Consider the following 16,011-nt stretch of genomic DNA (forward strand, 5'->3'; position numbering starts at 1 on the left):
GCATGTATAGCATATTTGACAATAAAGTTGACTTGACTTGATGATGAGGACAGTTCATGAAAAGAAATGATGGACAATAGACTTTTCACATGGACGTGTTTTAGCTTGCAAAATCAGGATACATATTTGTGCAAATTTTTATTCAGCGTGTTATGTAATTCCTGACCCAAATGTTTTATACGACTGATCCATACAGTTGTTCGAGCCTTTCAACGTCCCAAATAATATACTACATGACAAGATGACAGTTTACTTACTTTAGGTGTGCTGAGATGGGATTACATGTTTAATCTTTATATTTAAAAAATAAAAAAAAAACAAATTGTTTACCAGTGACATCAAAAATAAGTGCTAAATTACAAAAAATTCCAAATTCAGCTTGAATTATTAAACATGAATAGAATCAAAGGCATTTCTGGTCAAGTCCCTGTAGATTATAACTCCTTTTTATAGAATATAGCTCAGGGATTAATAAGGTTATAGTAGATGGTCCTCGTTTACAGGTGTAACTCGAGGTGTCTGCAGTTTCCCCTCAGGTCCGTCACATCTCTAGCGGAAGTAGTTAGGACATTCGTGAGTCACTAAATCCCAGCCACGGTTAAAAGCGTCCACCACTTCCTGCTTTAGAGGACCTTCTTCAGTTGCTGCTAAATTCACCAGGAGCTGCTCCATGGTGGACATCCCGATGATCACGGCATCTCCACGTTCACCCTGAGACACACACCGGCATAATTATAGAAAATATAACAACTCGGCTCATGCAGTTGAGGTGATTTGGCCCATTTTCTCCCAGATACGTTATTTACACACAATGCAAGTTGCTGCAGACTTTACAATTTTAGCAAATCATGTTAGAACAGGATGCGTTTCAAAATGTACACAAGTTATTTGCTAAAACAATGAATTCTGCAGTTAAAGACTTCATGTAGAATAATTGATGCCATTCTTCCGTAGTGCCAGTGTTAGGATCACAGAGTGCTGATCCAGGCTCAGTCCTACAGGTTCAACTGCATACAGATAATATATAAATTTAGGCACTGGCTAAAAGCGGAGCTCCCATCTGTTTCTGGGTTATAGAATTTTCTTAGATCATAGCCAGCCTCTTGTTTTATTTCTTTGCCGGCTATAACGCTGGCCACTAGACGGCGTCTAGGACTGGTAATTACTAACACACTGGCATGGTTAGCATTGGTTAGCACTGTTGCCTCAAAGCAAGAAGGTCCTGGGTTCGTCCTGGATGGATGGTATGGTGGAGGCATGCACAGGACCGAAACCATCAGAACACAACTCGATGAGTTTCTTTGTATCCACGCTATGCCTATGGGGCTACGCTAAAACTGAGTGCAAAAGTTTGTATCCCCTTAGGACATCATAAAAACAGAAACTGCAATCTCTATGCAGCTACGCAAGTGGTCGTCGTGTATGTTAATTAAAAAAAAAAAACTTTGCTTCGGTCTTATATTTTGGATAGTTACAGAATTCACCCATATTAAATTTTTAACCTGGAATTTTTTTTTTGGTAGATAAATTATTAAAGGTCCCTTGTCATCCTCCACGTTCAAAAACCATCAGCTCAAATGCAAATCTTCTCACTCCATGCACACACGTAGAGACTCCGAGATCATTATCCATGGAATGTTCTACACTCGGTTCAGGAGCTCGTACCTTGAGCTGAGAGTGATGATACATCCAGCGTATAGCGGCTGAAGTTAAGCTCGGCTTCTCAGCACCATACGCCGTGTCGAGGCCCTTCAGGACTCCTTCTATAGCGTCGAAATGGCTCCTTTTCCAATACCTAAAAGATTCAGATTAACAGAATGGGGGGAAAAACAAAAAACTAATCAAACACCTAATCTGTTTATGGTTTAGTGCAGAAATAAAAACCAAACTGAACTGGATTTATTGATCAATTACAGCAAAAAGGTAAAGTGGTCTTGTAAAACCACAAAAACAAACGAGAATGACAGTTAAATGGAGTTCGCCCACAAAACTAACAGCTTAATTAACAATATTGTGTCACAAGCTAAATATGAGGGGTGTAACAATTGGACAATTATTAAATATAAAATCTACTGTGATCAATTAGAATTGATTCGAAATGAATAAAAAAAAGACCAGTGTATTTTAAAATAATAATCATCTCATATTTAAAAACAGATAAGTAATTTAAAAGGCTAGCAAGGTGATTTGCCCCGAACTCTGATACTTAACCATTCCTTCTCTACGTTCTCATCATTCTCGAATTAACAGCAGGCCGACTCCAGACCCCGAACAAAGTTGGGGACACATCGATTTGGAGGCGACTAAATCAAATCATACAATAGATTATAATACAACCACGATTCCAAAAAAGTTGGGACAAAGTACAAATTGTAAATAAAAACGGAATGCAATGATGTGGAAGTTTCAAAATTCCATATTTTATTCAGAATAGAACATAGATGACTGTGACAGCGGGGGCGTGGTCAAGCACCGGTCTGTGACAGGAGGGCGGAGTCAGGGAAGGTAAGTGGCAGAATCACTACACCTGATGTCAATTAACCTGTGTTTGTGTGTGTCTTCCCAGTGACCGCGCCCTATTTAAAGAGGGAGATCAGAGAGCAGAGGAGAGCTCATCCTCGAACAAGACGCCAGTTGTATGTGTGTCGATCTGAATAAAAATTGTTAAACTGAAAAGTATAGCAATAAACGCTATTGTTGAACCCGATCTCTGTCCTGCCGTCCTCTGTGCTCCACCCACCAACACTGAGCCACTACAGTGGTGCAGAAACCCGGGAGAATTGGAGCACCAACGCCGAACCGCCCCATGGAGTCTTCCCCGTTCGCCGACCTGGTCCACACCCTCGCCACGGCCCAGCAAAGCCAGCATCAGGCGCTAGTCATGCTCTGTAAGGAGCAGGAGCAGCGCTTCGAGGCCCTGGTGTTGGCCCAGCAAGGGGACCGACAGGCGTTCCGGCACCTCTTCGCGTTGGCGGGGACAACCGACGCTTCCATCGCGGGCCCATCCCCCCTCATCCTGACAAAGATGGGCCCGCAGGATGACCCCGAGGCTTTCATCACGCTCTTTGAGCAAGTCGCGGAGACCTCGGGGTGGCCAATGGATCAGCGCGCGGTGCGCCTCCTCCCCCTGCTAACGGGAGAGGCACAACTGGCCGCGCTACAGCTCCCCGCCGACCGGCCTACGCGGACCTTCGCCGGGCCATCCTCCAGCGTGTGGGGCGCACCCCCGAACAGCAGCGCCAGCGCTTCCGCGCTTTGCGCTTGGAGGAAGTCGGCTGGCTGTTCGTGTTTGTCCAGCAACTCTGGGACGCCTGCTGGCGGTGGCTGAGGGCCAACAACCACGACACCGAGGAGATCATCGATCAGGTGGTGCTGGAGCAGTTCATCGCGGGCTTGCTGACAGGAACCGCGGAGTGGGTCCAGTGCCACCGCCCGGCGTCGCTGGATCAGGCCATCGAGCTGGCGGAGGAACATTTGGCGGCTGTTACGGCAGCAGGACAGCAGACCGCCTCTCCTCTTCTCTCTCCCTCCTTCTGTGTCCCGTCCTCGCCCCATTCCCCCACTGCGGGGGCCGGCACCACCCCAGCCAGCCCACCGCACCCGTGGTGCCCTCCCGTTCCTCCCTTCTGGTGTCTGTCTCTCCCCCCCCTCAGGTGAGTGAGCCCCAGAACACTGGTGCAGAGAGGAAGCCCGGGCCGGTTTGCTGGCACTGCGGGGAACCGGGCCACCTCCAACAGCAGTGCACGGCGATGGAGGTGGGCGCGGTGGTTCGGATCCCCGACGCGCCAGGAGCCGCCCTCGATCGGGCCGGAGAGTATTGCATACCGGTGAGTATTCAAGGGGATACATATCAGGCGTTGGTGGATTCTGGTTGTAATCAGACCTCAATTCACCAAAGCCTGGTGCAAAACGAGGCATTGGGGGGAGCACAGGGGGTGAAGGTGTTGTGTGTGCACGGGGACGTTCACAGCTACCCTTTGGTGTCAGTCCACATTTTTTTCCGAGGGAAAAAATTTATAGTGAAGGCGGCAGTTAATCCTCGCCTTACCCACTTTTTAATTTTGGGGACTGATTGGCCAGGATTTCGGGATTTAATGACACGCTTAGTAAAGAGTGGGTCCTGCCATTTAACAGGGGGAGGTCCCGGTGTCCCTTTGGTGGGAGCAGCTGTCACAGAGCCGTCTACGTCATCTCCGCGTCAGAGTGAGGAGCCGCCGGCCTCTCCTCTCTCTATTGGGGAATCCCTCGCAGATTTCCCATTACAGCAGTCGCGAGACGAGACTCTGCGACATGCGTTTGACCAAGTGAGAGTAATCGATGGTCAAACGCTCCAGCCGAACGCCACCCCATCCTTCCCCTACTTCGCGATTATGAAGGATAGGTTATACAGTGTGACGCAGGACACTCAAACTAAAGAGCGAGTCATGCAACTTTTAATTCCAAAGAGCCGCCGGGAATTGGTATTCCAGGCAGCTCACTTTAATCCCATGGCTGGACACTTAGGGCAGGATAAGACACTAGCCCAAATAATGGCCCGATTCTATTGGCCAGGGATTCGTGGCAATGTTCATAGGTGGTGTATGGCGTGCCGCAAATGCCAGTTAGTAAATCCAGCGGCCATTCTAAAAGCACCTTTGCGCCCTCTCCCATTAATCGAGACCCCGTTCGAAAGCATTGGGATGGATCTCGTCGGGCCATTAGATCGGTCAGCACGAGGGTACCGTTTTAAATTAGTTCTGGTGGACTATGCAACGCGATACCCGGAAGCAGTGCCTCTGCGCAGTATCTCAGCACGCAGTATTGCAGAGGCGCTCTTCCGCGTTATCTCCCGAGTTGGAATCCCGAAAGAGATTCTGACTGATCAAGGCCCCACATTTATGTCACGGACACTGCGCGAACTGTATGGGTTATTGGGGATTAAGCCGATCCGCACCAGCGTGTATCACCCACAAACGGACGGTTTAGTGGAACGATTCAATCGCACCCTCAAGAATATCATTAAAAAATTCGTGAGGACGCACGTAATTGGGATAAGTGGCTCAAGCCCTTGTTGTTTTCAGTGCGAGAGGTCCCCCAAGCCTCCATGGGGTTCTCCCCATTCGAATTATAAATATGGGCGTAAGCCGCGCGACATTCTAGACGTGCTGCGGGAAAATTGGGAGGAGGGACCTCCACAAAGCAAAAACGAAATTCAATACGTTATGGACCTGCGTGCAAAACTCCACATGCTCACCCACCTAACCCAGGAGAATTTGCGGCAGGCCCAAGAACGGCAAGCCTGCCTGTACAACAAGGGTACGCGCCTTAGGGAGTTCACACCGGGAGATAAGGTACTTGTACTGCTGCCCACATCAAGCTCCAAATTGATCGCCAAGTGGCAAGGACCCTTTGAGGTCACACGGCGAGTCGGGGACGTCGACTACGAGGTGAGGCAAACAGACAGGGGTGGGGCACTACAGATTTACCACCTCAATCTGCTTAAACTCTGGAATGAGGAGGTCCCCGTGGCGTTGGTGTCGGTGGTTCCGGAGAAGGCGGAGCTGGGGCCGGAGGTTCAAAAAGGGGCATTGGCATCATGTACCTCTCCGGTCCCCTGTGGAGACCACCTCTCCCCGACCCAACTCACGGAGGTCGCCCAGTTGCAGACCGAGTTTTCGGACGTGTTCTCGCCCCTGCCCAGTCGCACTAACCTCATAGAGCACCACATAGAGACGCCCCCAGGGGTGGTACTGCGTAGCCGCCCTTACAGGCTACCCGAACACAAAAAAAAAGGTGGTTCGGGAAGAACTTGAGACCATGCTCGAAATGGGCATCGTCGAGGAGTCCCACAGTGACTGGAACAGCCCGGTGGTCTTGGTACCCAAGGCCAACGGGTCGGTCCGGTTCTGTGTGGACTATAGAAAAGTCAACGCGGTGTCTAAATTCGACGCATACCCAATGCCTCGTATTGATGAGTTGCTCGATCGACTCGGCACTGCTCACTTTTATTCGACACTGGATTTGACGAAGGGATATTGGCAGATCCCCTTGACTCCACTATCCCGAGAAAAAACAGCCTTTTCCACGCCGTTTGGTTTACACCAATTCGTCACACTTCCATTTGGGCTGTTTGGGGCACCCGCTACGTTTCAGCGATTGATGGACAGGGTCTTCCGCCCCCACGCCACCTATGCGGCCGCTTATCTTGACTACATCATCGTCTATAGTAATGACTGGCCGAGGCACCTCGAACATCTAAGGGCCGTCCTTAGGTCACTGAGGCGAGCGAGTCTCACAGCCAACCCGAAGAAGTGTGCGATTGGGCGGGTGGAAGTACGGTATCTGGGCTTCCACTTGGGCAACGGGCAGGTGCGTCCCCAAATTAACAAGACTGCAGCAATTGCGGCCTGCCCGAGGCCCAAGACCAAAAAGGGGGTGAGACAGTTCCTGGGGCTGGCTAGCTATTATCGTAGGTTTATACCTAATTATTCAGACGTCACCAGCCCGCTGACTGATCTCACTAAAAAGGGGCACCAGATCCGGTCCAGTGGACGGAGCAATGCCAGCGGGCTTTTTCTGAGGTAAAGGCTGCACTGTGTGGGGGGCCACTTTTACACTCCCCTGACTTTTCTCTCCCTTTTATGTTGCAGACCGATGCATTGGACAGAGGGCTGGGGGCGGTTTTGTCCCAGGAGGTGGAGGGGGAGGACCGCCCCGTCCTGTATATCAGCAGGAAGCTGTCGGTGCGTGAAGGGCGCGACAGTACCATAGAGAAAGAGTGCCTGGCCATCAAGTGGGCGGTCCTCGCCCTCCGGTACTACCTGCTGGGGCGCCCTTTCACCCTCTGTTCGAACCACGCGCCCCTCCAGTGGCTCCACCGCATGAAGGATGCCAATGCGCGGATCACCTGTTGGTATCTGGCACTCCAACCCTTTAATTTCAAGGTGGTCCACAGGCCGGGGGCGCAGATGGTCGTGGCAGACTTCCTCTCCTGTCGGGGGGGGGTCAGCTGCAGGCCGGACAGCCGCCCGGCCTGAGTCGGGCGGTGGGGGCATGTGGCAGCGGGGGCGTGGTCAAGCGCCGGTCTGTGACAGGAGGGCGGAGTCAGGGAAGGTAAGTGGCAGAATCACTACACCTGACGTCAATTAACCTGTGTTTGTGTGTGTCTTCCCAGTGACCGCACCCTATTTAAAAAGAGGGAGAGCAGAGAGCAGAGGATAGCTCATACCTGAACAAGACGCCAGTCGTGTGTGTGTGTTGATCTGAGTAAAGATTGTTAAACTGAAAAGTATAACAATAAACGCTATTGTTGAACCCGATCTCTGTCCTGCCATCCTCTGTGCTCCACCCACCAACACTGAGCCACTACAATGACATATCAAATGTTTAAACTGAGAAAATGTATAATTTAAAGAGAAAAATTAGGGGATTTTAAATTTCATGACAACACCACATCTCAAAAAAGTTGGGACAAGGCCATGTTTCCCACTGTGAGACATCCCCTTTTCTCTTTACAACAGTCTGTAAACGTCTGGGGACTGAGGAAACAAGTTGCTCAAGTTTAGGGATAGGAATGTTAACCCATTCTTGTCCAATGTAGGATTCTAGTTGCTCAACTGTCTTAGGTCTTTTTTGTCGTATCTTTCGTTTTATGATGCGCCAAATGTTTTCTATGAGTGAAAGATCTGGACTGCAGGCTGGCCAGTTCAGTACCCGGACCCTTCTTCTACGCAGCCATGATGCTGTAATTGATGCAGTATGTGGTTTGGCATTGTCATGTTGGAAAATGCAAGGTCTTCCCTGAAAGAGACGTCATCTGGATGGGAGCATATGTTGCTCTAGAACCTGGATATACCTTTCAGCATTGATGGTGTCTTTCCAGATGTGTAAGCTGCCCATGCCACACGCACTAATGCAACCCCATACCATCAGAGATGCAGGCTTCTGAACTGAGCGCTGATAACAACTTGGGTCGTCCTTCTCCTCTTTAGTCCGAATGTCACGGCGTCCCTGATTTCCATAAAGAACTTCAAATTTTGATTCGTCTGACCACAGAACAGTTTTCCACTTTGCCACAGTCCATTTTAAATGAGCCTTGGCCCAGAGAAGACGTCTGCGCTTCTGGATCGTGTTTAGATACCGCTTCTTATTTGAACTATAAAGTTTTAGCTGGCAACGGCGGATGGCACGGTGAATTGTGTTCACAGATAATTTTCTCTAGAAATATTCCTGAGCCCATTTTGTGATTTCCAGTACAGAAGCATGCCTGTATGTGATGCAGTGCCGTCTAAGGGCCCGAAGATCACGGGCACCCAGTATGGTTTTCCGGCCTTGACCCTTACGCACAGAGATTCTTCCAGATTCTCTGAATCTTTTGATGATCTTATGCACTGTAGATGATGATATGTTCAAACTCTTTGCAATTTTACACTGTCGAACTCCTTTCAGATATTGCTCCACTATTTGTCGGCGCAGAATTAGAGGGATTGGTGATCCTCTTCCCATCTTTACTTCTGAGAGCCGCTGCCACTCCAAGATGCTCTTTTTATACCCAGTCATGTTAATGACCTATTGCCAATTGACCTAATGAGTTGCAATTTGGTCCTCCAGCTGTTCCTTTTTTGTACCTTTAACTTTTCCAGCCTCTTATTGCCCCTGTCCCAACTTTTTTGAGATGTGTTGTTGTCATGAAATTTCAAATGAGCCAATATTTGCCATGAAATTTCAAAATGTCTCACTTTCGACATTTGATATGTTGTCTATGTTCTATTGTGAATACAATATCAGTTTTTGAGATTTGTAAATTATTGCATTCCGTTTTTATTTACAATTTGTACTTTGTCCCAACTTTTTTGGAATCGGGGTTGTATTAAATTGCTGCGTTATGAGTTGATATTGAAACTGCACTGTACTCTGTAGAAGTCTGAGGTTTACACCCCAAATAAATAAACCATTCCCAAGATTATACACAAATGTACCGCTTTACTACAGCAACAAATACATTAAACTAATAACTGCGTTACTGTTCACCAGTGGCATCGTCTTCACTCGCTAATTTATCAGACAGTTACCCGGTTCTGGTACCACATCGTCCACCAATCTCCGCTTTAAAGACAGGTCATAAAGTCTGAGTTTTTATATGAATTTATTCATGTGGTGCCAAAAAACAAAACAAAAAAAAGCCCCTGACCAAAACACCACCATGCACAACGAGTTAACTGTTTAAAAAATTAATTTTGTAAGTTCAGGGAATCTCTGATTACCGTTAATCTATAGATGTGAACATAAAGCAGATGATTTGATTTTTTTGCCTTTATCCTGGTTCAAGCATCCCTTGAACCCTGAGTCCAAACTACAGTATTAAACACTGCATTTCAGATACTGGGGCGGCACGGTGGTGTAGTGGTTAGCGCTGTTGCCTCACAGCAAGAAGGTCCGGGTTCGAGCCCCGTGGCTGGCAAGGGCCTTTCTGTGCGGAGTTTGCATGTTGTCCGCGTGGGTTTCCTCCGGGTGCTCCGGTTTCCCCCACAGTCCAAAGACATGCAGGTTAGGTTAACTGGTGACTCTAAATTGAGCGTAGGTGTGAATGTGAGTGTGAATGGTTGTCTGTGTCTATGTGTCAGCCCTGTGATGACCTGGCGACTTGTCCAGGGTGTACCCCGCCTTTCGCCCGTAGTCAGCTGGGATAGGCTCCAGCTCGCCTGCGACCCTGTAGAACAGGATAAAGCGGCTACAGATAATGAGATGAGATTTAAGATACTCAGTACAACTCAGAGTTAAGGACTTCTAGAAGGAATAAATTCCACAAAATGTCAGAAATAAGAAATAGGAACAGGTCTGATGGTTTACCTGTCTCTGTAAACAGCAGCCCATGTATTTCCAAAGAAGCGTCCTGAAGGCTCAGCACCATCTTTATCCTCGTACTGGTATTTTCCGGTAAGCAGGCCTCCTGATTAAAGATTCCAGGGTATTTAAGTCACGGTGTCTCATTTCAAAAGATTTTACTCCAACAGGAAATACATTTTCACATGTATAACGCATAGTTCGAATTACGGGGGGTACTGGGGGGTACTATACCCCCCAATGAAGACCCAGTACCCCCCAAAGAGACAAAAATATAAGTTTTGGGGGGGTCCGATATTTTTTTGATATTGTGAAAAGGAATATATAATTCAAACCAACTCCCATTCGGCATTCTTATTGTAGGAACATTTTAATGTAAATTGATTTCAGACAGACACCCCTATTGTGGACCGTACCATTTTTAGTCACCGCAGCGCTAGAACGCGCTAGAGCAGGGTTTTTTTAAAGTGTGGGAGAGTCAGCCCCCCCCGCAGAGAGCAAATAAACAACAGCGCCCCCCCTTACAATTTTTGTTGTTGCTATACTTAATGCTCCATTTTCTTTTACACATTTTAAACATCTGTGCTTTTTGAAAACATCTTTTTTTTTACACATTTTAAACATCTGTGCTTTTTTTAAACATCTTGTTTTACACATTTTAAACGTCTCATAGCATCGTTAGCTAGCACCTCTTGGCAGACAACACACTGTGGCAGTGGAGCATCTTCAGATCTAGTCCATGAAAATCCAAACTTTAAATAATCGTGGTCATACTTCTTTTTTTGCTTGGCCCAGACTCTGACTCCTCACTCACTGTAGCTTTAGGTACTAAAAATCGATCCATTTTGTCTCTGGTAAAGGCTAGCTGAAGTTCGCTAAATGTCCGCAATAGTAACTTATTCTGGTTTATTTTTCCTCACGTTGCGCCCCCCCTGAAGAACTCTGGCGCCCCCTAGGGGAGACGCGCCCCACACTTTGATAAGTCCTGCGCTAGAAGCAACAGCTTCTAGTCCACACCGTATTCAGCTGATTCATCAGATACAGTCCATGGGTTTGCAGCAATTTATACAGTCTGTGGTTTGCAGCAGAAGACGTGCATTGGTAATGTTAGTTGCTAACCAACTTTTAGCCTGTTGAAAATGTGTTATTTTACAACTTTCATTTATTAAAGTGATTTGTTCTTTCAGCTCATGTCACATCTTTATACATTGAATTACTTACCCACTGAGGCCAGTACGCTACAGTGGACGGACATTAACGTTAGTTACCAACGTTAGTTAGCAAGATAAGCTAAGTCTCTATTTAAATCAAGCTTATTACAGTGTGGTATAGAAACGATTCTCATTTCAAAGGAGAAGAACTCCATATGTTTCCATTCTCATTTTATCATGAATAAATTGTGCCCTTCTGAAATTCATTTGGCACATAGGCCCATCCTGTGTGTGTGATTAGGCACAAGAAGTTCTGATGTAGGCCTCGCTAAGCCTATGTAAAATTACAATCAGAACCTCTGGGGACTGGGGGCAACATAAAAAGAGCCAGGTAGTAGGCTAGCCTAGGCAAAATAGCCTAGTACATGGATGTTTTCTATTGTTTTTACTTACATTCCTTTTGTATTATTTTTAAGATAGTCATAGTTTCATCTGAGTACCCTGTTTGAGTTTATTTACAGAGACAGTAGGCCAAACATGAGGAAAAGAAAAGGGCCAGACATCAGGCATTTTTTTGGTGCTAAAAAAGTAGTAAATATTAGCACTAAGATCTACAGACAATTACAGTACAAGTGTAGGTGCAGTTCGGCTTTATACACTGTTCATGTGAATAAAGAAAATGGGTTCCCAGCAGACAGGAGAGGCACAGCAGGATGAAAGAGAGCAAGACATTCAGCAGGACTGTTCTGCATGTGTCTATATACTGTATGTGACTCATTTGTAGTGTTGATACCCAGTTTGTTCTGACAAAGAAGGTTATCAGGTTGTACTGCTGTTTTTCTTCTGTGGTCATACTGTATGGTTTGTCATGCTTCTTAATGACATTAAAAATTATTGTTCAGAGTTATTGTGTTGAGTTACTGACACCGACTTTCATAGATGAGACGGGACAGGACCGGGGGGGGGCGATTGATAGGATAGTGGACCATGATGGTACCCCCCAATTATGGTGGGGTAATTTGCACTCTGGTATAACGTTTACAGTCGATTGTACAATTATGCTAGTAGTGTCTAGAAACAACGCTGCTCGTCACAGTGAGAACAGTGAAGCATGGTGGTGGTAGCATCACGTGGGATTACTTTTTATATCGGGGGGGCACACACATGACTTGTCACTTGCTAGTGTAAACAAACGCAGGGTAAAAGATGATCCAAAAACACATCGTTATGCCAACGTACCTGCCAGGGGATTGTATGCATAGAAACGCATACCGAAGTGTCGCAGACATGGCAGCAGTTCCGTCTCCACTTGTCGCGTGATAGCGTTGTACATGCCCTTTAATGAAGACGCACAATCAAAACTCGCTTTAAGCTCCATGAAAAGGAACACGCGTGAGTAATAAATCAGAGAACAATGCAAGCACTTCGATTCACCTGGTAGACGGTGGGAAGGACCCAGCTGTTGTGTTTGCAGATGGAGTGGATTTCAGCTACTTCCCACGAGGCGTAGTTGGATAAGCCGAACTCTTTAAACTTTCCCTAGCAATAGAGAAGGTCAAAAGTTTGATCAGTGCGCTGTAGGTGGTGGGTGTGGCCTACACCAAAAAGGTTTTATTAAATGGATCCTACCATTAACGCCATGGGGGGGGGGGGGGGGGGGGGGGTAATTCTGGCTCTAATGGCCCTTTTCCACTACCCTTTTTCAGCTCACTTCAGCTCGCTTCAGCTCACTTCAGCCCGACACGGCTCGCGTTTCGACTACCAAAAACCAGCACGACTCAGCTCGCGTCAGCCCTGCTTAGCCCCTAAAACTCGCACCGTTTTGGAGTGGGGCTGAAGCGAGCCAAACCGTGCCGAGTGAGGCTGGGGGTGTGAGCAGACACTCCCCTGTGCACTGATTGGTGAGGAGGAGTGTCCTCACATGCCCACACACGCCCCGCGAGCACGCTGGGATCTGTAAACACCGCAAACCCGGAAGGAGAAGAATTACGAGAATTATAATGCCTTATGCGCCTCGCCTCATCTATACGCTCTTGCCAGTATCTGTTGGCGTTGTCGGTGACAACAAGCCACAGCACCAAGACCAGCAACACTAACGACTCCATGTCCTCCATGTTTATTGTTTACTATTCGGGTCGTGAGACTACCGCTTAAAAGCTCACTGATGTCACTGTTTGCGCTGCTTAACGACATCACGTGACGTCCACCCACTTTCGCTAACTCCACCCAATGTGTCCACCCACTTCCAGCCAGCACGGTTCAGCGCGCTTGTAGTCGAAATGCAACTCCAACAGCCCCGCTCAGCTCGACTCAGCCCGACTCAGCACGGCACGGCTCAGCCCGACTCAGACGCGTTTGTAGTGGAAAAGCGGCATAAGAGTTCCTCAAACTCAGCTACATCATGCCAGTTCAGACCTCCAGATGGGACTGTTGTTTAAAAACTAGCAAGTTAGCAAAATAATAATTTATTATTATTACCACGGTGTCCAATACACCCCCATGTTAATAAATGTAAACTGGCAGCTCCTACAGCTTTTTTAGTAGGTCCTGTGGGTAATTTATTACTTGGTGGTGACATTTGCTCGGCATATTAGAGCAGAACGTTTTCCTGGAGCCTGGATGTAGAAGTTCGCAGTCATGCTGCACTGCTCTACCTCTTTGTACAGCTCATTGCAGGTTCTCAGCGTGTCCAGGATAGGATTCTCATGGTCTGGAGCATGTAAGTAGAAAATGTCGATGCTTTGAGCGCGCAGCCTCTTGAGCGACGTCTCCAGTTGAGAGCGCACGCTCTCCGGCTTCAGCGTCTTACCATCCCAGGGGTTCGCTTTGGTGGAAATTCGAACTAAAACAAAGCATGAAAATTCAGCCTGTTTCAATCGGACAGATTTTAATTACATTAATCACACAATGACCACGATTCTCAAAAACTCAGTCCAGAAACCCATGACGGACATCTAATCGGTCAGTAATTTTATTTTTAAATGATGGTGGAGATCACTTAACTAGAGCAGCAATGATTATTCAGTACACTTTTATGAGTTTGATAATAATGATGGTGTATAAGTGCCCAACAGAGCCGCAGGGTGGTGAAGTGTTCCTGGGATATACACCAGATCCCCCGTGACTCTGACCAGGACAAAGTGCTGATGAAAAGTGATGCAATTCTACTGCGATCACGTGACATTTTCACTGCACACAGGCCAACTGTGTTCAACAAATTATATCATCACTTCTGTAAAATATAAGGATGTGAGGAAGCCAGATTTAAAAAAACAACAACAAAAAAACCCCAACCCTGTCTGGCCGAGTGAAGCACCACTCAGTGCTGTGTGCAAGAAAACAGCAAGTCTTTCCGGAGAGATAAATTAATTACAGTCAAAGTTAACTGTTCATCCAGAGGTCCTGATTATAAAGAACAACCTGAGCTCATAAGACTTCTGGAACAGTGAAAAAGGAGACAGTAATTACAAGATGGGGAACTAAACCGTTTACACAGTCACCTGTGCTGGGAGTGGTGTATAACATCACAATTCATTCGGTCAAGCAAAAAAAAAAAAAAAGGTTAAGTTTGGGACGACCCCCATGTGTGGGTGAATGCAGGAGGAGGACTTCATGTTCCTCCACCATGTCCCACAACAAGATATTTAGCAAAACACAAACGAGATTCTACACTCGTGAAAAACGGCTTCTTTCATGGAAAACTTTGTGGTTCAAAGATAAACCTTAAAGACTTGTGATATGTCAAATCACGCAAATAAGATATCAGTGGTGGGTTTCCCAAGAGCATCTTAACAAGGAGAGAGTGAGCGAGCGAGAGCATTCGTTGTGCTGCTGGCTCTTCCATTTAACGACGATCTTTGTGCTGCGATGCTTTCGGGAAACTCAGGCCAGTTGTTATTCGTGTAATTGATATACGACCAACATTGGTGGCACGGTGGTGTAGTAGTTAGAGCTGTCGCCTCACAGCAAGAAGGTTCTGGGTTCGAGCCCCGTGGCCGGCGAGGGCCTTTCTGTGTGGAGTTTGCATGTTCTCCCCGTGTCCGTGTGGGTTTTCTTCGGTTTCCCCCACAGTCCAAAGACATGCGGTTAGGTTAATATGGGACAGCCTCGGGCTGAGGTGCCATTGAGGCAGGCACAGAACTCCCAACTGCTCCGCGGGTGCTGTTAGCATGGCTGCCCACTGCTCTGTGTGTTCACTGCTTCAGATGGGTTAAATGCAGAGAGGAATTTCACAAGTGTGTGATGAACAAAGTTGTGCCTTCTTTTTTTTTGAAGGATGTGTTGTAGGAAAGTAAATGCAAAAGACTACCGATTGATCATCTGCATCTAAAAGGATAAACACTAAATGTTTAGATGTTACACCTGAATCTCTGCCATGTTTTACTCCTTTAACTCACTTGTGTATGTCCTCGGATATTAACCTCATGTGACATGCTTACAACCGACCCCAGTCTCCCCTATCCGACAGTGTGTGTTCCTGTATGAATGTGTGCTTTAGAGTCATGTCAGTAATATCGAGGCCATTTCAACACCATGCTGAAAGAGCTTTTTACTAAACTATGTTTTAATGCTACTTTTAATATTGCAAAACATTTACAAATTATAATGATAAACTTTAAAAGCAGTGGATAGGTTTTTATAATGATTATTTTATTTTAGGCTTCACTGAAGCGTTATTTATTTATTTGCTTCCTGTGCTGAAAGCGCTGCTCTGCTGCCCCCTACCCGCCGGAGGAAGCTGCATCGCCCCGATCAGAGTCTCCGCCTCCCCGTCTGTGTACATGAACGCGCTGTCCAGCTCGCTGTGCCCGCGCTCCAAAAACACCCTCACCATCTTCGCGCTCGTGTCCGCGTCCGCGCGCCCCCCGAACGCCATGGAGCCCAGAACCGTGGCTGGGATTCTGCGTGGGCTTTGACCCAATGACATGCTGACAAACTGCTCTGAACAATAAAGTTTGAGTGTGACGGCGAGCTTCTGAGTGTCGAACCGAGTCCCTTTTACTGCCTTCAGCAGCATATCAGCAAAGCGCGTCACAGT

General features: G+C 47.1%; 1 protein-coding gene across 1 annotated transcript; it reads right to left on the bottom strand.

Annotated features, from left to right (window-relative positions):
• Positions 1–125: 125 nt before the first annotated feature.
• On the bottom strand, positions 126–16,011 carry LOC132874417 (aflatoxin B1 aldehyde reductase member 4-like). The gene is made up of 7 exons (XM_060910584.1): positions 15,699–16,011; positions 13,628–13,815; positions 12,408–12,512; positions 12,213–12,309; positions 9,829–9,928; positions 1,666–1,795; positions 126–711 (listed from the first exon to the last, which is right to left on the bottom strand). The coding sequence occupies exons 1-7, from the start codon at positions 15,988–15,990 to the stop codon at positions 550–552; spliced, it is 1,074 nt and encodes a 357-aa protein (XP_060766567.1). The 5' UTR covers positions 15,991–16,011; the 3' UTR covers positions 126–549.

Source organism: Neoarius graeffei, chromosome 26 (assembly GCF_027579695.1).
Source record: "Neoarius graeffei isolate fNeoGra1 chromosome 26, fNeoGra1.pri, whole genome shotgun sequence".
In the NCBI taxonomy this organism is placed as follows: Eukaryota; Metazoa; Chordata; class Actinopteri; order Siluriformes; family Ariidae; genus Neoarius; species Neoarius graeffei.

What these genes read in the sequence shown, in the direction of transcription:
- LOC132874417 (XM_060910584.1), bottom strand. Translation starts at nt 15,990, where the DNA reads ATGCTGCTGAAGGCAGTAAAAGGGACTCGGTTCGACACTCAGAAGCTC. An exon ending in GATGCAGCTTCCTCCGGCGG is followed by an intron (nt 13,816 to 15,698) that starts GTAGGGGGCAGC and finishes GCTTTGTTTTAG; the next exon opens with TTCGAATTTCCACCAAAGCG. An exon ending in ATCATCACTCTCAGCTCAAG is followed by an intron (nt 712 to 1,665) that starts GTACGAGCTCCT and finishes TGTGTGTCTCAG; the next exon opens with GGTGAACGTGGAGATGCCGT.